The sequence below is a fragment of the Aricia agestis genome, chromosome Z, assembly GCF_905147365.1.
Source record: "Aricia agestis chromosome Z, ilAriAges1.1, whole genome shotgun sequence".
Lineage (NCBI taxonomy): Eukaryota > Metazoa > Arthropoda > Insecta > Lepidoptera > Lycaenidae > Aricia > Aricia agestis.
In genome coordinates, this window is record NC_056428.1 from 12,283,410 (window position 1) to 12,306,838 (window position 23,429).

Below are 23,429 nucleotides of genomic sequence, written 5' to 3' on the forward strand. Positions count from 1 at the left end.
TTTAACTTGACATGACAAGCCAAGAACATGCCAAATTGACTTTTTCATGTATAAGAAATTTACTGAAACACAACCTACGCCTCTGAACACTAAATGTTGCATGTAGGCTTTTTACTTCACATTTTATTAGCTGCCTTGTGACGTAACTCTTGTTAGTCGTTCTGGTAGTAAATCTTGTAGCATGTGAAAGTAGCAATTAACTTATCGCTTTATCTTATTTTCCTTTGCACTTTGTTTCCTTTTACTTAGTTGCCGAATAATTCAGAAACTTTCTGAAAACTTTTCAGGAACTCTAGCGGACTTGAAGAAGCAGCGAGCTCAGATTCGAACGAACGGATCCCCAGTCGAGAGTACAGTTCACTCGCCGAATACTCACAGTCTCAATTCCATTCCTGAGGATGCGAAGGAGGAGAAACCACATGTTCTCTCTCCGACCACCGTGCCAAGGTTTTCTGGCAACACCAGTGATGTGGTTGGCGATACCAAATCGAGAAGGTGTTGTATTATTATGTAAATAATCGATTCCAAAATATCGATTAAGCTTTGGAGCTACTAATACATACCAATTCGTCAGTAGAACTGATTAATCGATTCTGAATTGCAATGCATATTTAAATAGTTGATACCAATAACTATTTTAAAATTTTCAAATTAGGTTAATTGATTACTTACTTTAATATCGATTTACAATGCGACCATGCGAATCCAAAAAATATAAAGTATAAAGAAAGTATAAAGTTCCAAAATTTATACTTTCCAAATGCTCCAAAATTTCTATAAGTTGTGATCTTTTCTAAGGGCTTAATTAGTGATTTCAAATATTGCATTTATTGGTATGTTACTTAAATTAATTGAACGATGTGAAAAGTTAAAATGACAGATTTGGTCGAATTCGCTAATTATTTTCGATAAAATGTGACGATGTTAATTATATTTATACGCATTGTTATAACTTATAAGTCTTTTTACTTTTGGGAATGTTAGTGCACTTATACATTTTTACTGAATCCCAACTGAGAATTAAAAAAATATGGTTACAAAGATTTGGCTACTTGATTCGTAACTTTACGATATAATTAGGGAATGTTATTTTCTAATATTTTTAAAGAAATATGCGAATATATTCGAATAATAACATTCCCGAGATATAATATTATAGTGATATTAATTCATAAAATGCGTTAAACCTGTTAAAATATGTCCAAAAGTGATTTTATTACAATGCCGTTTTGAACAATATTTATGCCTTAATTTAGTAGATTTTTTTCAGAAAGTGTATTTAGGAGCTCAATTTATAATATGACGTACACGTATTATTAAGTATTAATAAGTATTTTCTACTCATTTGTACATTCCATTACGAGACTAGTAGCATTATTATATTATACTCGCATATTATGTCTATAAGACCAATAAGACCGCATTTAGGCTGCAATGTTCAAAAGTTGCAACACAATGTGCGAACGGGAGAGAAGATATTCCAAATACACATTTCATCCTATTGAAGGTATTTCTGTCTCGCTTGCACGTTTTAGTTGTGTGTAAAGAAATATTATTTATTTATATATTATGATAACTCGCAGTTCAAATGCAATTTAAAACAAGTATAACTTCAATATAAATTGAAAATGGCATACAAAGTTAAGAGTTATAAGAAAAAAATTAAGACAAAAAATAAATAGTTTTATGCTAAGTACTCACATACGGTTTTGCTCGATAGTTTTACTCCGAATTGAAAGAAATGATATATTTGACATATTTAACCTTCAAGCGGGCGCGCGCTATTTCGTAACGGCAGTGTTCGCGCGTAACCTAAAAGACGTCGTAGGTGAATTTGGGAAACAATACACTTTTCATTCAACGTTATTTAAGAAATTTAATTATTACTTTTTTTTTAAAGTAGACAGTTCACCCAGAAAATTAAATGTATTTTTAGTAAAAACTTAATTATAAAATCCGGTGCTCCAAAGTAGCTTATCTTGTGTGAACAGCGGCAGAAAAAGTGTTAGTTTCTTATCTTAGTTCCAATTTTTTCTTCATCCAGCAATAACACTCGATGTTATCGGTCAACGACAACTTAGTTTTATAAATAAACTTAGAATTTGCCTCAATTATATGAAAACTACAAATAAAATTATAAGAGAGGCGCGCGGAGTCTTTTCGACGCCGGCGCCGACACCAAAACAATTGAGGTCCTTGCTGCAAAGGGGGTGCAGAGAGTAAGTGTAAGCTATTTTTTTGTAAATAGATAAATTATGAAAAGCTACTGAGAGAATGATACAGATTCAACGAGAAATGTCGATAATATCAACGAAAATATATTGAGAGGAGTCGATTCTACGCCGCGCGACCGCTTGAAGGTTAATTCCATCGAGCAGGCTCGAAGCGAGCCTTCGAGCCGTCAGTTTTGGTGGTCCACATCACGCGCGGGCGACGCGTCGTGTCCATTAATTATTTAATTGTAGTGTTTTTTAGGATAACTTTCGGAAGCTATTTTTCAACATTTTAGTACTGAGTGATTATAAAAGAAAAAATACGTGTATTTTTATTTATAACAAGGATCAATATATCAAAATTTGGCAGGAAGGTTTAATTGCACCCTGTATATTGTTTTTGAAAATCAACATAGTAACTGCCTAAAACCTAAATAAAAAATATATATTTTACCACAACAAGTTGTTTATAAAAAGTTTTAACAACTTGTGTTACTGATTTTTAATTTTTCTAGACGTGATTTTTATGCATTTTATATTTACAATAAAATTAACTAATGAAGCATAAATACAATAGCACAAAATAGTTTTCAGAATAATTTAAGAAATGGAAAGGATGGTCTTCCAGCATTTATTTTAATACCTATAAAAAGTTAAAACTTTCCCCTTTGAACATCATACCATTGTCGTTTGTCAATTATTATATTGCTTACGCTATAATATTTAAATACAATAAATTATAATTATTTTTCATTAACAAAACAAAAGGCTACTTACTTTTTGATATTTGTCACGCACCGCCAATTTTTTCGATGAAAAACTATTATTTCTGAGGGATATCAAGAAAGTAGTGTCAGTGGAGTTACAGACCGACAACGCTCTTGTGGCACTTAAATGACGTTGTCATGGGGTCAATAGCTGTAAATGTCAATTTACAAGATGGCATATGTTCCAAATTTTGGCCACGCAACATATTGGCTTCCCGACATTGGCTTTTGATGGACCAATACGAGCGATAGCAAACTTATACAGGGTGTAACCGAACTTTAGGATGTGTATGAGTCTCCTCACTGGAGTTTACAGTGGAAGTAGCAGCTTTGATATTCATCGATTTTAAATTATAAGAAACACATACACACCCTAAAGTATTTTGTTCCACCCTGTAGATTAGCAGATACTCGTCTATGAATGCTAAACACAGCTTCACAATTTATATAGCCAGACGTGAAGAGGGCCTCATTGTAGGGATGTAAATATGTCATGTCATAATAATGTCATGGACAATTTAAAAATTAAAAATATAGCGGCTTGACATTATAGTCCTTTAGTCTCCAGTGTTCTTCACGTAGGTACTTAAGCATATATTTTCATATACATGTACATAAGCTATAACGTAGTCTCACATTCATTCGTCCATATCATAGTCATTAGATATATTTTGTAGATACGTCTTGTACTTAAGAAGTACTTAATATATTCGACCATAGAAAGCAATATAATAAGGCCTTACGAGTATATCCAGATTTTGATTCACCAGTATTATTTGAAAAGCATTTTAACAGATATTTTGTGATAACTTTTATTGATATTTCCTTCTATTTTGTCAAAAATGTATAACATATCAGTGGAGCTAAAACAGAGGAATGTAAAGAACGCCAATGCTCGTATTTAACTTTCGGCCGTTCTCAGAAACATTTAACGATAACTTAACTTTAATGTAATGAAGCGTTTGGGCTGAGTAGGATTGAACTGTTCTGAGTTTAAAATAATCGAAACACGTTTGATTCGATTGTTCCAGATACGATCAAAGTATATTGAAAGTTGATTTTAAATACGAGAATCGAAGTTCTTTATATAAACCTTACGTTTTCAGCCATAATGAGGGATTTTCCTATATTTTTAATTTGATTGTCAAAAAGTTTCCATTTCAGTAACTGGATGGCGTATGGGTAGACAACTATCGGTAATACCAGGGAATACTATCAATAATTGCTACAAAACTGGGCAAAAGAATGTAAAACTTGATACATTTCAACTTTAAAAAAAAACGCAATAATATTCCAATGAATAGGATAATAAAGTTATTATAACGATGTTTTAGCTAAAATTCACGGAAGAAATAGCCCTATTTACCGATATTCACACCAAATGTCACAGGAATCATACATTTTGGTTTTGATCATACATCTTACCTGCACTTGTGCAAGATAATGGATATTTAATGGCTAATATTTTACCAATAATGAATATCAAAAATCCAAAAACCACAATTTGGGAAAAAATAATAAAAACCACACCAACAATAAAAAGTAGAAGAAGTTTGAATGTGACATGCCCGCTAAAACTCTTTCAGTTGTCAAGTTTCAGTTTGACAAGTTTTTATCATGTCAGCGTGTTCCTAAATTATTACCAGTGTACTGGCCTAATGGCTTAGGCCAATGATCGCTTAGGTTTAAGATATTTTGATTTATGTCACACTTGACAGTACACTGATATTTTTTGGAAACACAACCCATATGTAGTCAGTGATGCCAACCTGCCGATAATTTCAGATCGGTAAGGAACCAATAGAAAATCTAGAAGTGTCTATCCTTACGCCATCTAGTTAAGATTGTTAAAATTAAAATATATAAATGAAAATCCCTCATAGCTATTCAATATGTACTTATGTCAATAACAAAATAAAAAAGAAGGTAACCGAAAAATATAATATCGAATAGTTTTTGCTATTATTTCTTTCTTACATAATATTATCTATTTAAGTTATAAACTTAAAAATATAAAATAATCGTATAAAATTGTGTATATTTAACGGTTATTTATATGCAAGTTTAATTTTATATTTTAGAATATACTTACTAATTGAATATTTTCTATAATAATAATTATAACCTATACCAGTGCCTCGTGTTAATCTTGCCTTACAAATGTGTTAACAGAGTTATTTATTATAATTGAAGTACTTATAATATATTTTGAAAAGATATAAAAATATTATGCAAACTATAAAAAATTATGTTGAGAGTGTTTATAACAGAAGCACTAACAGAAGCACCATTCAAAACAAGTTAATTTAAATTAATTGAAATATAATTCTCTGTTTAAAATTTTCTTTACGCAGTAAAGCAAGTGTTTTTTTCTGTAAGTGAAATAAAATATCATGTAAATATCAATTCATATTGTTGACTTTGGAATTGTAGAGGTATCTATTGTGTAATGTGTATTGTGATAATTATTATTTATGTAGGTAAATAATAATTATAAAAATTCAAAATTTAATGTCCTTGCCCATCCATTAAGTATATTTATTCTTGCCCAAACTGTCCTATTGTTTAACATCTTAGTGGAAACTACCACATTTAGGAAAATTAAAAATTACGATTTAAATCTAGCCTTTGCACTAATTAAAACATTTCCTGTGTATGCATGCGTCTTGTCCTTGTCTTGTTGCCGCACTCAGCCTCCCCTCCCCTACTATTTCACTAAATTTTATGAAAAGTTTGCGGCAGTTATATGTTAAAAATTAGCTTGACAGACTAGGATAAAATATAGTCTGTATACACATGAAGATATTTTTGTTAGTAAGCAGGTAAAAATGTAAGATAATATTATATTTTTATAAAGGCCAATAAAACCCATATTTTGGGAACATTCCAACACTAGGCGGCTAATTATTTTGCTGTAATGTTTTCAATATTATGAAGGTAGCTAAAAATAATTAAAATACTTATTTAAATGTAAATGTTAGAAGAATTTCGCTGTTTAAAAAATATAACTACGTACTTTGTCTCCTGTAAGTGCCGCACTCAGAGACGAATATTATATTATCATTTAAGGGCCTGTTTCACCACTTCCTGAGAAAGTTTCGGATAGGCTATCCACAACTTATTTGACAGATTGTCCATACTCTATCTGTCAAGTTAAGTTATGGATAGCCTATCCGGCACTTATCAGGAAGTGGTGAAACAGGCTCTAAATGTCTCCGAGTGCGGCCGTATATCTGGTAGAGTGGCGACTTTGTCGATGGTACTTACCACAGAATATAATATATTATGTTATAGTACTAAAACAGTCTCATTTCTTAGCGCGATTTGTGACAATTGAATTTAAAACAATAAATATAAGACTGGTCTAAATGTCTTCAATTTTATTATAATGTAAATATTTGGCGTATTATTCGTAATGTTAAAGTTTCAAATTAAAAATGTCTTTAAATATTTTCAGTACTTATTGCACATTTGTTTATCATATTTATTTCGAGCATGAGAGAATAAAAACATTTGGGTTTTAATTCCTAACAGGCCTAATTCTTGTCGAATTGAATGTCCTAAAATTTTTGTTATTAGTACTCATACTTAGTTTCTAAAATTAATGCAGGAAAGAATTATTCTTATTTTGTTTTACACTAAAGCTCGATCACCGAACAAAAAGAAATTGTAAAAGTTGTAACGCTTTTACACACGCGAACAAAAACATTGCTTTTTGGGCCATTATAAGCCGACTTAAGAAAACAAATAGTGGTAAAATTTATGACTGAAGAGAGTTAGTACTCTTTCCAAATTTCTATCTATCTTGTAACCGGACTATATAACATCTTGTTGTAACCGGGTATAAAAATTAAATTTTGAATTAGCACCTCTTTTTTCGAACAAGGTATTTGTGGAGTAGTGTGCAGGCAGCTTAATAGTATGTTGTACTTCCACCCATTACTATAATTTAAGAAATCGTTTAAAATATTCCTTAAGTATAGACATATTGTGATTTATATACATCATTGTAAATGTATATTATTTGTATGAGCGAACAATATTGTTTAAATATCATTCGATAGTTGTATTGAAGTTTTGCCTGTTGTATGTTAAGTTAAACTGAGTTAAGAATTGATGTTTGAACAATGTTTAAATTAGTATGATGATTCCTACTTTCTTAAATATTATAAATAAAATATGTTGATATAATATTTGGTGTTGTTATTGCATTTTCCCACTTTCATTATAGTGATTGTACACCACATCTTAGAATTTTTAGTTAAAAATTCAGCTGTACCTAAGCAGCAACAAAATTAAGAGTACTATTTTTTTCATTAATTTGCATGTGAAGTTTCAATATGTTACAAGTGCTTGCTTTTTAAAAAGACTATTACAGCTACAATAATCACATATATTACAGCTACAGTAGTTATGTACTAGTTAGCAGATCTCGTAACGAATATTTACTGTTTAGTTGTGAGGCTGGTACTGTGGGTTACTAGCAGGACAGCCCCGAAGACTTTCACAACTACCTACTATGTTAAACAAACTTAGCTACTTTTGTATGTAAGTATAAAAAAGATGAGATATGTAAGTATAAGAAAGTTGACTAGAGAATCCATAATATTATGACACCACCGTAATTGGTGTCGTTTTGGTGGTGTCAAGTGGAATGATCGACGAGCCTTACGGTAGCCCCAAGATTAGCCCTAATGGCTGGTTTACACGTATTAAGTAGATAAGTACTAACTAAATTCTAATTGTCATCTAGTTTAGTAAGTACTTACTAAATTTTAACTTGGTACTTGCTACTAAATTTTGTGTAAAAACTTATTTAGCTATTTAGTTAACTACTTATCTACTTAATAGGTGTAAACCAGCCATAAGAGATTTTGCCTTATGTTTATTTGCTCCTATTAAAATAATTTTTGGGGTTCCTGCATAAAGACCATGGCTATATCAGCTGCCCAAGGGATGGACTCAGGAACCCAATCATCACGAGCTACGGCCTACGCCACTGGATTTTGTAGCAGAGTTTCGTAGCTCGAGTATGTATTCAGTGGATTCAGTGTCAATGTCTCTCGTCGAAATAGAATCTATGTCGCGGCATTGAACTGAACAGACGGCAGTTTTCGCCGCGCCGCCGACGACACCACGCGCCTCGCCGCACCACACCACGTGATTGTATGATCAGTCTAATAAGAAAATTCTGCACGATGAAGCCGCCGAATAGTGTAAGTATTTTTTTATTTCGATTGTTTTTTAATTTCGAACGTTTTTGTTTTTCGAAAATGTAGAATAGGGTACCAATTTTTTTTTTTGCTAACGGTCTCGCTTTTTCCAGGATATTCATATTTTTGATTTAAAGTTAAACGATTTGGTCATAATTTATTATTATTTGTTTGTTATGTAAGTAAATTATATTATGGTGCAATAATAATTGTATCTTGTATTGATTTTTGCTATGTTTACTTCAAGGCTACATGAATTAACCTAAAAGAAGTGGCTGAATTGAAAATGGTAAGATTGAGAGTGAATTAAGTAATATTTTCGTAATGTTTTAAGATTGCTAGATATTTAGATAAACCTAAATATAAATTCTGTATGTGCTATTAAAATTATTTTATTGGTATTTTAAAACTAGTGCTTCGTATTTTTTGGAGGGAGTCGGGAGATTTTTCGCAAATAAAATTTTGTTCGACGCATTAACAAAATGAAGCTACTCACAAAAAATTGCTTGATAGTAATAAAATAAATTGTTATAGGGAACCCTGACTATAAAATATATTATTATTATTATTATAACATTTCGGTACCTGACTGATTCTGTGAGGCACCTGCATGACCTCGAGGCATTTCCAGATGACAATCAGAACTTAAGTTTTGCTCATTTATACTTGGCTTAAACTTCTCGTGGTTGAAATTTTCCGTCTACTTTCTTATTATAATAGGAACCGGTATTAATAAAATTACTGCATTATTATTTTCTCTCTCGGGAAAAGTATTTCTACTCACGTCTAAAGCGGTTGAACAGACTGAAAGACAGACACATTAATCACTATAATACATAAACATTGTTGGAACGAAGTTCCTTATGGCGCTTTCGGGGATGCTAGACCTGCATAATAGGGGCAGAGGGCGTTGATAATATTCCTGTGCGTCAACTAGATGGCGTTTTTGAGAATAAACATCAGCGACGCGTTGTTTATAGTATTCCAGGGCGTCAATAGATGGCGTTTTTTCAATAACTTTTTGAGTGTATATGTTAAGTATACAGGTTTTTTGAACATAAGAAATAACTTCGTTCCATTCGGGTGTCCCCTGACACCTCTCAAGTTTTTAAGTGTCTGCCTACGAATAATAAATAGTTTTTATTATTCGTATTTGTCTGCCTATGGATTTGTGGATCGTTAAAGCAAATCATAACATAATAATATTATTATTATAAGAACTTAATCATTTTGATCCTGATCTTTAGAATCTGTAGATTAAGTTTATCTCACCAGCCCTGACATTATTAACTGCATTGTTTTAATTACATAATAAGCACAAGGTAATCGTATATAACGATTGTAATATTTTATATTATAGGTACATATTCACCATTTATATAAATAACTTACATTTTTTACATATAGTTTAATAACAAAATTAGGATCCTACATGATTCAACAATCTAATGCCTTTATATTTTAGTGTATTTTAGTAGGTACCTAAGTATGTAAATAGTGTACTGTGTCGACTGTAGAGTGTAGGCTGTAGAGTGTAGGCTGTAGAGCCTAAAATATAATGTATAGTAGAGGACCATTTGAGTTCTTTTTTTGCCATATTTTTAATTTATTGATAAGCTTCTTTTTCCCGTAGTAAATACAGCTTTTACAAGGAAAAGTTTACAGTTTTTACCTTTTGTTTAGAATAATAAGGTGTACTTAACTGTGTGTAAATGTAGAGCCTAAATAGTGCGAAACCAAAGGTCAAAATACGTTCAGCTGTAGCTCTACCATGAGTTTAAAGCTATGGTATTTTTCGATACTCGATACCGACTACGTAAATTTTTAGTATGGCAAATTTTACAGCGCCTCTTAGGTTACTTGCGGAATTAAAATCGCTATACTAAATAATATTTAGGTACGTGTCGGTATCGAGTATCGATAACTATAGCTTTAAACTCATGGTAGAGCTACAGCATTTTTTGCGTTCAGGCCTTAAAACATACGCATACTTATAACAGACTTATAAATTTTGATGTGATGTGATAGTTAGGAAAATGTAGGAACTAAATAACTTATTTTATCGAAATGTTTAGAAACCACACAGAAGCGGTGGCAATCCAAAATTCATAACCAAAGTTAACCAAAAAGTTGTCTCTAACAAACATTTTGGTGGTTATAAAAATCTAGAACAGCCTTTTCCAAAGTGGGCGATAACGCCCCCTTGTGGGCGCTGATTCAGCCCCCCTTTAGACCTTCAGCGGCGCTGAAGCAGGGCAGGGGGTGGTGTGGGACCTAGAAAAAAATGGGGGCGTTGTGTAGAGGCTTTGGAGTGATTTATTTCATGTAGATGCATTTAAAATTGATACAATGGGGGCGCTAAAACATAATTTGCTTATCGAAGTGGGCAGTAGACAAAATAAGCTTGGGAACCACTAAATTCTAGATGAGCGAGTCTTCTGAACTAAATCTGTGACGATGAAAATCAATTGAAAGGACGAAATGTCGGATAAATAAACGAGTGACTGTCCCCAATTGGTCCAAATATTTTAACGCTCTAAAAACAAAAAAAAATATATCCTTAAAACTATAACTATAAACTTATAATCTAATAGAGAACTATTATCTAAGAATAAGAGAAAAAAATATTTTTATCCATGTAGCTATGTATCGGAAAGGAAGGATTTCCAGTTAAAAGTTTTAAACGGTCAAACATGATAGATTACCCTGAAAAAATAGGGAACATAATATTGGACTTCGAGGCTGACGAATCCGGAGTCAGACCAAAAAAAAATATTTTTTACCCAAAAGTTAACAAAAGCTATAACTTACACTTATAAATTATAATATCAAGCTATTATAATAGCTTCTATAATATGCCATCTATAATAGCTTTTTCTATATCGGGATGGCAATTGATGTGCTGTTTCATTGTCATATTTGTTGTCATGTAGATTGTAGACCATGCATAGTGCACGTGTCAACTGGACGGTCCATGGACCACAAGGTCCAAGGGAAGCGGACGATTTGAACAGAAATAGAACCGCAACCATTGTCAGCGCAGATGCTATTGACGAGTCATCAAGTCATCAAATTGCTTCATCATTTACAAGTTACGTGAGATTAGAGATAACGAGGAGTGAGTGAAGTGAATCCTCCGACGTGCCGCCAGGGAGGTGTAAAAAATCTTCAAACACATTTCACATAATTTATTAATGTTCTCATAAGTAACTAGATGAGGCCCGCAACTCAGTTGCGCCAAAAATCGTTTATCGAGCGGAAACCGTACATTTTTCCGAGACAAAAAGTATCCTATGTCCTTTCTCGGGACTCAAAGTATCTTCATGCCAAATTTCAGCGAAATCGGTTCAGCGGTTTGGGCGTGAAGAAGAAACTGACACACAGACAGACAGAAAGACAGACACACTTTCGCATTTATAATATTAGTATGGATTAAACAGTGTAAAAACTAGGTGCGAAAAATCTTCTTAAACTTTGCAGTTTTGTATGTTTATTTTTAAGTAATGCATCTCTTGACAGAGCAAGACTGCTAAATTACAAGTTTTATGACGCCGGCGCTAATCAACAATATTACATTCAACTTTAACACCAATTAAATGTAATGAAACATTGAATATTTGCTGATTAATTGTGAGTGATAAGACCACGAGGGGTCTGTGATAAGATGAGGCGCAGTTCCTTTGTTAGAGTTGACAGTCGTAACCTCTACTATCTAACTAGCCCAATACCACCGAGGAAAAGACCACGATCTATAAGTTCAACATAATGAGCTGCTTTATGTCCATAATATTATGTTAGAAAGTTTTTTTTATCTTCGCTAATTGCTATTATTACGACATAGATAAAAGATTATTCCTTTAGCTCCTCCTAATGTAGAGTAGGTATAGATAAAAGGCCTATCTAAATCCCAGCGTTCTACCTGTATACCAAGTTCCAATCCGTTTAAAAGGACACATTGAAAACACGGATTGGAATGTGAGAAACAAAGCAAAAGTATTAGATCCTTGACAACAATTTTATGGATATTGAGTAATAGTATGTAGGGTCCTTAAATTAACTTCTTCACCTTATTAACTTCGTTAAACCTAAAATAAATTATTTGTGCCAAAAGTAGGCATCCCACCAACTTATACAGACAGTGCTCGGGTTTTGGCGATTCAACTTTTTGTCGTGCAATTTGGAAAGAATGCAGTCTTCATTTGGCCGACTACTTTCTTCTGACGACCATGCGATATCTGAACTAAATACAAATTTTTTGAGTAAGAATTTAGTCGTCTTTAAAATGTAGTCCATAAAGTATCAAATGCAGTTACCGCAATGGGGATTGTCCATTTTTTTTAATTTTGCTCATTACAAAAACATTTCGAGGTATCTCTCGAAATGTTTTTGTAATGAGCAAAATTGACCTTATTAGGTCAGTGATCGTTTTTCTATATACAAACGAAAAAAATACCCATTAGTTACTTATATTTTTGAACAAATATGTTTAACCTTTGTTTGACCTTCAATGGCGTTAAATTAGCAATAAATTCGACCAACATTACGTTTCGAACTTTTGGTAAGCTTGTCGTATCAGCTTTCACATAATGAAAACTTGCATTTGACGAACCAGCCATTATAAATAAGATTGAAAGGGAATTCAAAACATAATGCAGAGGTCAATTGGCCGCCGATGATGACGTCAGAGCGAAACTTTAAAAATTTATTGAGAAAAAACTAGCCAATGAATTTCAAAATTATTTAATTTATTTTCTTAAAATACCCTATTTTAACGAAAAAAATATATAAAAAGTACATGTGATTTTTTTTGGACAATGCCCATTCCGGGATCCGTTAGATCCGTGGAAATTAAAGTAATATCCAGACTCATCAAAATCGATTCAGGCGTGAAAATCGATTTAGGAATAGAAAGACACATTTTCGCATACGTAATATTTAAAATGAATAATGATGGATACGTGGTAAATGTATTATGGTATCTAAAATTATTCACAAGTTTCATAAGGTTTTTTAAAACATAAAAGAACTGTAAAATACATTTTTGCAGAAAACACTGAGAAATATGTGTAAATTTGTTAAGAAAATTACAGTAACACGTTTGCCGACAATGTAGAGTTACGACTTGTGCACAAGTTCGTAAAAAAAAAGTTTTGTGATTACAATTTGTTATTTTGCTAAAACCTTTTGACATATTCTTATAGGTGCACGACGGTACAGCTTACTTAAATGCTTAATCTTTCTTGGAAGTAGGGACAAGCAACGAATTTAATTAGAAGACATATTTTTTACAACATAGAGTTTACTATATTATGTTGTCCATCACGAAGATACTACACCAACTTTTTTTATCATACTTTTAAGAAAATTATTATGTTTAGACCTTAGTTCATATCTATCACACATAATATACGGCCGCAATTAGCGACATGTGAGGATGGAGTTTATGTAAAATCCTCATTCTTAACCTATCTTAATTAAGTAATTTAATGAGGATTTTGACATAAACTTCATACATTTTTTCAGTCGATCTTTTCATCAAATAAAAGTCACATAATGTATCGCCGTTAGTCACTTTTTGAACCGACTTCCTAAAAAGGAGGAGGTTATATTATGTTCGGTGTGGATGGTGTTTTGTATGTTTATCTTTTTTTTTTAACACTACCGTCTATACCCAGGCCGCCCTGCTGCACGACGTGGACGTGCCCACGAAGAAGGCAACCTTCGGCATGGGCTGCTTCTGGTCCAACGACTCGCTGTTCGGCGTTACCCCCGGCATCATCAGAACCAGGGTCGGCTACTCCGGCGGCACCACCAAAAACCCACATTATAGGAACATGTAAGTGATAGATTCTAGGACATTTGAAATTCCATTCAGAGTGTTGACCAGTGGTCATACCGAAGAATGTGTAGATTGTAGAGTAGCCAGTACACGATGGTCCACGATGCAGGCCCACTGCTGGAGTTGCGCGCCAGGCTTGGAAATATACACCATTACCTACCCGCCTAGTCTACACAATGGCGATGGCTTGTAGTGAGCCAGCATGGACCATTGTGAAAAGGCACCTTTAGGAAGTTGAAATTTTGCGTAATCGTAAGAGTGTATAGTGTGCAGTCAGTCACAACTCACACTTAAGAGGATTCCACACCGCCATTTTTTCCATACAAACGTTGTCCCCTGTTTCCTCCCTGGATAATGCTAGTAGAGTTATAATTTTTTTCCTGAATATCTAAGGCCACTAATACAATGTCCCTATGTTTTCTTTTTTTTCATAATTTAATTATTAAATAAGATATGAACGTTCAAAAACCCAAAAAAATGGCCAGATTTTCCACTGTGTTCAAACGTCCAGAAAACAGATTTGGATAGATTATACAAAAAAAGCAAAACATAGGAACACAGCTCAAGCCTTTTTTTAATCTTTAATGAAAAAAGTACTTAAATCGGTTAAGTTTTGGAGAAGGAATCAGGGGACAACGAATCGTTGATTTTCTGGATTTTCTGCAGTTGTCTCTATCGCGTTCTGCGGTATAGGCTTGAGGTAAGGGAGACAGCTATAGATATTACACGTACTTTTTTTTCATTTCTCTAGCTGCTGTGGTATCCTCTTAAGATCGATAAGACGCCCGTCATTTCTGAGTTTTGACGAAACTAATGTACTGAATGCCAGACTGAGCGTGTTACCGTTGTCCAAGGATTCTTTTATAATATATTTATGCAGCTAAAGTTTTATTTCGATGAACTCAGGCCTCAGTCTATCTCTATGTAGTTAAGTAGTTGAAATTGATTTTTTTTTTCTAGTTTCAATATATTACGAGTACGCATTGTATCATCACAAGGTGCTCATTGTAATGCTCGGTTCTCCTCCCTCACTGATGTAATGTTCGACTCTGTTATACTTTACATTACAAGCGAATGCCCCTTTCGGTGTACCCACAATCTTTATAGTAAGTACGTATAGTTGGTTTAAAATGCCATCGATTTCTAGAGTAAATTATTATTGCATAACGTCAAAAATGACGATTGACGCCGTCATGCACAATCATTGTTGCACAAAATTGATTTTAACATTAACTTATTTCATCGAAGTCATTGTACGCGTGACGTCATCTAAATTACTCGTAATGACTTGTGAATGACTTTGAATTACTGGCACACGTGTAGTAAGATAATGTAGTTGTAGTAGTGTAGATAAACGTATACAATATAATTATCGATACGATAAACAATATTACTAATAATATTACTATATATTGATGATAAATATCAGCGCACTGCTTAATAGCGGGTTTACATTGTTCCAATCCAGTGATCGTGATTAATGTAAACTGGTACTGGAAATTCCAATGCATTCCAGTGCTCGTTTGCATTATTCCAGTAGCAACCCATCGCTGGATTGCTACTGGAATAATGTAAACCAGCGATTAGGTACTCTACATTTTCCAATTTATTAATTAAATATTTTTGCCAGCAATTTTAAGATGCATTATTTTATTGTTTTTATCATAGGATGTATTATTTATTGTTTATCTGAAATAAGTACATACTTATAAATAAAATTGATTTTTAAGTTTCATCATTTTATTTAAAGAAAACAAGTAACACTCTACATCCTCCAATATAATGTTATACACAGGCATTTTTAGAATTTTTAGAATTTTGTATTATTATTGTTAACTGATTTTAATCCGTACATTATAATGTCTTTTAAAAGTTGTATACTTCTTTTCAAAGAAGAAAGTGAAACTTTCATATTATTATGAGTTATGAGTTAATATAACCTGTAGATATAACGGCAATAAACCAAAACATATTACCTCTACGAGTTCGAGTCTTAGTAGAGTCGGTCTGCCGTAGCCTTTAGTATGAAATTATTTATAGTATTTATCCTAATTAAATACAGTTCAAGGTATTTAATATCAGAAGTCTAGACTATAAGACCTCAATAATATTATGATAAGGGCCACAGTCTACAAAAGGACAGTAGGTCGGCTGTGTCGTAACATTTTGCAAGATTGCGAGTCATCCAACATATGTATTACGTATGTTCAGTGTCCTTGATTTTTCTTACATAAATAATGAGAAGTGAGATAAAATTAAAATAATATAAAAATAACGATTTTTATAAATGTAGAGAACTTGAAAACTCTTTAAGATGCCATTGCACTCTACGAGAAGATAAAAGGCTAAGTCAGAAATCCCTTCTATTTTAAATGTAAAAGTGTGTTTATCAGTCTATCTGTCCCGTGTTCATGTTTAATCGGCTAAACTGATTAATATGAAAGTTTGTATAGACTATAGATACCTAGGTAATAGATAGACTTTGAGAGACGAGATAAACTTTCAGACGGGAAAATACATAAAATACGGTTTCTACGCTACAAATGAATTTCGGCCAAATTACTAAATTATAATATCAGAAATATATTCTTTATGAGTTCATTTAGGTAAATTTAAAACCCGTGAGCAAGCATTTGGCACATCCTACAAATACAAAAACAATTTTTAAATGTTTAAATATCTTGAAAAAGTAAAGATATGTATATAAGAAATAGCTGTTACCAAATTATCACGGACATTTTCAAAGACTACTGCGTAGTATGTTATCTAATCGGAAGCGTATACAGGGTGTTTGAAATATATCTATCGAACACGTGGCAGATAGGTCACTGACATCTTGTTTGTTTTCAGTTTTGTTTCTCGGTAAAAATAAATAATGCTTTTACGTAACAGTCGTGATTATGTCATTAATTTGAGTGTACTTACTGAATTTATGTTGTACTCTAATAAAAGTATGTCGTATGTAGTTTAAAATGTACTTATATATATTTTTTCAATCTCTAATAAAGTGAACTGTAACTCAGTAGGAACTTAGGCGTAGTTTTCAGAATTGGTTTTATTATGGCCAATATAATTTGACACAATATTTCAGGCTAAGCACTACCACACTAAAAAGTGAAAGAAATAAACACTGATAGATGTTACGGAAAAACTAACAGATTTCCTTTATCACCACGACGCTTTGATTATTTTACTGTAGAAAGAACTGCATAGTAGAATATATTAATCTAAGCGTGCTGACGTCATTTACATAATATGAATATTCACATTTTCCAGCAGGTTTTTGGGACACGCTGTACACTACACGAAACGACACGGAATAGTAAATTCGTGCGTCAAGGCCCACGCACAAGGGCAAGGCGAGTTGTAATACGGCATATCTGCTATATTTTCAAACAAAAAATTTCACGTCTTTTGTATTACTATTTACTGTATAACATTATCTCAATAGAATTAGATGATAATACCTTTTGTCCTTTTTTTACATCCATGCCTTCTACTTATTTTTTTGGTAAGGGGAAATCCCACCAATATAATCGTGCTGATTCGACAATTTAGGTTGAAACATAGTCTTATAATAATATACTGTCGTAGGTTGAAAATATCTAGGATTACAGCGCTGAATGCCTCAAATCTCTGCATTAGTGATAGGGCTTATGATCACATATGACACAATTTTGTGAAGACGCGATGCAAAGCGACGTAATATTATAGGTAGGTAACTCTTTAGGTACCTCTGTAGGTAACTCGTTAGGTAACTGAAGAAATAGTAGATATAATATAATGACATAGCTCTTTCTTGCTCCAGAATTATTGATGCGTTTTATCACGAGCTTGTCTCACGCACAATTAGATAGCATAATTTTCCAGTATCCAGTACCGAGTTTTAAGTGCTCGTACCATAGTGGAATATCTAAAGCTAGATTACATTAACGAAATATATAAATGTAGTTTTAAGCGTTTACTCAAAAAGCCATTATAAATTTTCAGCGGTGACCACACAGAAGTGATCGAGCTGGACTTCGACCCCAAGTCGGTGACGTACGGCGAGCTGCTTGACATCTTCTGGGCTAACCACGAGTACGGACTCACCACGAAGCTCAAGAGACAGGTATGGTTTACTATCCACCTGCCTGCTTAAATCCGACACGTAGAACACATGACATCAAAAACGATGTAAATTCATGGATAGAAGATCCTGAGAATATATTTTATATATCTTGCTCTACTGAACATCAAGAAACAGGCCAGAGGGGTGGATTAAACATGAGCGCCTATAAATAGACAGGTAGGTATAAGTTAACTTAATATTAAATTGGTTTTCGATAACTTAATTACAATTAAGTACATGGCTGTCCGTTTCTTATTGATTTAAATATTAAAAAAAAAATAGTGCCACCACCCATATCACTGTCATTCCTTCAATTATTGTTGGAGTGAAATAAAATAAATAAGAAACGCCAATAATTCCAAGGATTTCCTCTAGCAACTGGTTTGCTCTACATCATACTTACTGAATTAATCGAAAGATCACGTCATATTTTATAATAACGATATCTACTAAGTACTAGGCAACTTTCGTATTGGACAAGTTGTTACCTCAGAATTTGCAATTCATACCAAATGCTCTCAATCCCAAAATCAGTATCAATCCCTGATCCTGTACCACGATGAGGAGCAGCGCGCGGCGGCGGAGGCCTCGTACAAGGACATGCAGGTGCGGTGCAAGGAGCAGTTGAGGACGGAGATCGCGCCCGCCGGACCCTTCTATCCCGCTGAAGAGTGAGTTGCCGCTTCTGTGCTTGTAGAATTTCAGCACATATTATGGAAGAATAACCCTATATACGAGTATATACCCTAGCTATAACTACTTAAGTCTTAAAGCTGTTTATTGTTTGCATCATAAATTCACCTATGATCCATTTTCACGAATCGCCGCGTCGTCTAACGTTCAGTGGCGGCCATAGGAGAACCTTAAAATTTTACCAATGTTTATAATATTATGTAATCTAACTCCTATTAGTAGTGACTCGTGTAGGCTTTGGTCAAAACATCTTAACAGATGCAATGACCATAAAATACCCAATTTCATTAGAGAAGTTGGTGAAAACAGGTGCCAGGTTTCTTTACTGTGCCAAAAAGAACTCTTGCAAGAGTTTGTGATCTAAGCACAGGAAAGAATGGACATGCAAAATGGACTTCATTGGCTGTCATCTACGTACCGATTGCCGTACCTATAGTTTCTTTTGCAAACGCAAAATAAATAAGAACTATAATGTTTTGGAAGGAAGCAGGCTCTATTGCCTGCCGAAATCAGTGAGTGACAGCTGAAACGAAATGCGTTCACCGTGCCGTGTATTGGTATAGACTTGCCCATCCTTGTCTATAAGAGGATTCATAAGGACATATTAATATACAGTATAACACAACGTGTTTAATATATTTTGGATGTGTATAATGTATTATATGTGCCTTGTATATGAATGATACAATGTAATTATGTCAGGGTCTAAACCTTTTAGAATCAGTCGTCAAGTGCGACGCAACCTCCAATGATAACGTTAATTTTCCTGCAACATTGTGTCTGCAAATAATGTCGTACACTATTTTTACATAGCTTCTTTGCAACTGTGCACAAATCGTCAAAAACTCTTCAACAGCCAAATTTATATATTTTGCGCCTAAATTAGTAAAAACATTAGCGTACGATTTCATGCTTATGTAACGACGATGAGATCAGCTGTTAGGTCATCGGCCTCAAGGCTATTATTTAACCAATTTTCCCAATTTGTTTTACAATAAGCTATAAGCTAAGACATAATATTTACTTATAAACACTTTATATTTTCCAGCTATCACCAGAAGTACAGACTTCAAGGCCACAAGGATCTCTGCCGTAGTCTGGGGCTGGACTCTGGCAAGCTCCAGACCTCGCACCTGGCAGCCAGACTCAACGGCTACCTTGTGGGAGTGGGAGGAATAGCTCAGTTCGAGAAGGAGGTGGCTAGCTTGGGACTGAACGAGAAGCAGGCGGAGTATGTGCGTCGAGAGATCGTACGCAACGAAGGCGGTGGATTGGCGTGCTAGTGACGTTTAGTTTTTTTTAGATTTAAGATCAGTGGTAAAGATTTTGGGTAGGCTTCGAACTAACCCAATATTTATTGCCAGCATTCATGACGTCTAAAGTCGACGCTACATAGTTGATTTGTTCCAAAATACACGCCAGCGTACTGACGCGTATGCCTTTATTAGTTAGATGTCAATACGTCCCACTTGTCTCACCAGTACAATATGGCGTCGGACTTTTCGAGCACTGGGCAGTGGCCAGTATGCTAGGTTTTATTTCTGAACCTATACTTCGTTAGTGGAGTCCTGTGGCACCTGCCTCAGGCAAAAAGCGGCCATATTGCACGCATGGTTAGGCCCCGTTTATTTAAATTTTTGCTCACCACTAAATGACATCATCGTTTAATATTAAAAATCATTCTATAGGAAAGTTTTGGTTTGTCATAAAGTAGATTAAGAGCGGGCTGTAAAATTTTGCTGTATTTTCTAATATTTTCTAGTATTACAATCCCGGAAGACGATTGACTTTTAAACTGAAATTGAGATTTATTTAATCAATGTATATTTATCTGATATTTTCCTATACGGAAAAACGATTAACTTACTTTGACTCGATAGTTTTTTTTTTTTTAATAATGAACCTTTCTGGGATCTTCAACAAATATCTGTTACACTAATGGAGTACTATTATTAAATAACTTGCACTACTACAATCACACACTTTACTATAAAATAAAGGAAATATTAGTATTGTATTTAATTTTTAAGTAATCATCTAAAAAATGTTTGTGCATTATAGCACGAAAGTAAAGGTCGCAACCTTTACTTTCGTGCTATAATGCGCGAACCGGTGTTACGCGATTTTGTTCACTATTAGCTGCAGCGCAAAGCACAATGCCCGGGGGCACGATTCTGGAATGTATGAATGGTGTAGGCGGGGCTAGCGTGCTTTGATATTTCTAGCAGCCCGGTCTTAAGGAAAATGCATTTTTACGATATTTAACAAAATTTTCACTTGCTATAAGGCAGTAGCAGGGGAGTATATCATTAGCTCCAAATTAGATACAAACAAATAATTTCAGCAATATAATATAAATTGTAAATCATAATATTTTAATGTACATTTTCAATATATGACAATCATTTTTATAGAATGTTCAGTTTTGTGTAGTAAAATAATATTTGGCAAGAGATAAACGTGATACCTTTTATTTTATAAATACTATTATGTATTTCAATCTCATTCCAACCTATATATAGACATTATATTTACTTATACAAAAATACAAAATACTAATGCCCGTTTTCACTAACCGCGTCCTAACCGTGGCTTAACAGCCATAGGTACATGATTGAGCCATAAGGGGTTCCTATTTTTTTAAGTTTTTAACATAAGGATTAAAATGCATTGGCGAAAGGCTTTTATATTTTTCAAAGATACAAATACTAAAAGAAAGCTTGGAGATATTTTGCCGTGTTGGAAAACTGTTGCAAGTTGCAACCATGCCGGTTTGGTGAAAATGGGCAGTACACACACTCAAAAGCGATATCATCTAGCACATTCTAGCAAATAGTATTTAAGAAAATAAAATAGCTTTGTTAGTAAAATTCATCTGAGATATCTATTTTGTTAGGGAATTACTAAAAAGGTTAATAATTTTAAGTTTTCTATAGTAACAGGTAGTTAAGGATTCAGTATTAGGTAGGAGATTCATTTAAGGTTTTATTTTGTTATAATTAAGTAAAAAGATCTTAAGCTAAGTATTTACATACGGTTTTGCTCGATAGTTTTACTCCAAATCGAGCAATAACCACCGTGTGGACCGCAAAACTGACAGCTCGAAGGCTCGCTTCGAGCCGGCTCGATGGAATTAAATATGTCAAATATGTCATTTCCTTCGATTCGGAGTAAAACTATCGAGCAAACCCGTATGTGAGTACTTAGCATTATGTAGAGATGTACTGTACTGTACATCTGTATTCTCGATACATTTTAAAAATAAAATAATGTTACAAAATGAACACTTTTATTTTGCACAAAGCACCTTTTATTTAGTAACAGCAATCAGCCTACTGATAAATCATTATTTGATGTGAATAGTGAATTTTATTAGTTATTTTTGTAAAAACGAACCAAATTGATAGACAATGAACGATGTTAGTCACAGCCCACAGGTTAAAATATATTAATGTTTGTCGGGCTTGATCAACAATTAAAAATTTACGAAAAAGTCTTACTTTTCTTTCATTAGGTATCCAGTAGCCTCTATTTCTCCACTGCCATTTAACTTTTAGCTCTTTTCCTATCGTATTATGGGGTTATTGACTGTACACAATCATTCCCCCATCGCATTTATGGGGACATAGACTGTAGTTACATTACATTCAGGGGTCAAGTGGAGTAGTTATGGGCTTAGTGCCAGTACGGTCCCCGAAAACTCTGGTTTTTCTGTTTCCAACCTTACTGCTATGCAATAAGGTGCAAATATTGTAAATAAGGTATAATCATTAATCAGGGCGAGCGAAGTGCGAACCGAGCCGGAAAAACTATACACGCCTATTGATTTGTGCTTTAACATAGTAATTTTAATTTAGATATGATTAAGATGTGTTATCATCAGTCAGTCAAACACAAAATTAAGAACCTAGCCGAACAAAGAGACAAACTGTTGCTAATAACTGTTATTAGGTAAATTTATGGAAAAAAGTTAATTAGAATCTAAACTAAACGGAATTTTATTTCCAAGAATTCGATCTGAGCAAAAACTCGATATCTTAAAATTTTCTCGATAGAAAAAAATCACAAAGATGCATCTGATTTTCACGAATTTTTCATTTATTGCCATAACCGTGCATTGAACTAAGCTAATATTTTAACACATTGTATAAAATTCTATCATTGAGAGATCGACCTAGCGGATTTTTAAAATGTTGTATATTTATCGACTTATTGAGAAAAAACTTATTTGGCGATGAATCCGCGTCGTTCTTTTTTACCTGGCATATGAAAGACGGGCGTGAGTGTGAAGAGAGAAGGACGATGTTTGATTTTTGGGGTTAGTCGCCCTCTTAATGCAGACACAGCTATCTACTATGAGCTATCTACTTCAAATAAGGAAGCAGGCTACCTAGCCTGTACCTACTAAAGATTATTATTTATTTACAATTTACATGGATGTCGGGTAAACGAATTCTGAGAATACCTACCTACTAAGCTGACATCATGTTTAACATAATGTGATACACTAATAACGTCAATAACAAAATATCATGTTTAATACAGTCATGTTCCTCGTCATATTATTAGAAATTTGTATGACTAAATATTTTA

General features: G+C 33.6%; 2 protein-coding genes across 4 annotated transcripts in view; both read left to right on the top strand.

The window, feature by feature from the left end:
- LOC121738733 (protein phosphatase 1 regulatory subunit 16A) overlaps positions 1 to 706 on the top strand; it is a 47,037-nt gene extending 46,331 nt beyond the window's left edge. For both annotated transcript variants that reach the window (XM_042130962.1, XM_042130963.1), the window contains exon 10: positions 288 to 706. In XM_042130962.1, coding sequence (XP_041986896.1) covers positions 288 to 514 — 227 coding nt within the window. In that variant the 3' untranslated portion in view covers positions 515 to 706. The remainder of the gene's footprint in view (positions 1 to 287) is intronic.
- A 7,365-nt stretch (positions 707 to 8,071) lies between these two features.
- Positions 8,072 to 20,625, top strand: LOC121738734 (peptide methionine sulfoxide reductase). 2 transcript variants are annotated; one of them, XM_042130965.1, is made up of 6 exons: positions 8,110 to 8,196; positions 8,441 to 8,482; positions 13,869 to 14,029; positions 18,023 to 18,143; positions 18,678 to 18,814; positions 19,885 to 20,625. In XM_042130965.1, exons 2-6 carry the CDS (start codon positions 8,480 to 8,482, stop codon positions 20,117 to 20,119), a joined length of 657 nt encoding a protein of 218 aa, XP_041986899.1. In that variant the 5' UTR covers positions 8,110 to 8,196; positions 8,441 to 8,479; the 3' UTR covers positions 20,120 to 20,625. The 2 variants fall into 2 exon arrangements, with proteins under 2 accessions (XP_041986898.1, XP_041986899.1); XM_042130964.1 differs by lacking the exon at positions 8,441 to 8,482 and having other exon boundaries at positions 8,072 to 8,196.
- Positions 20,626 to 23,429: the final 2,804 nt, after the last annotated feature.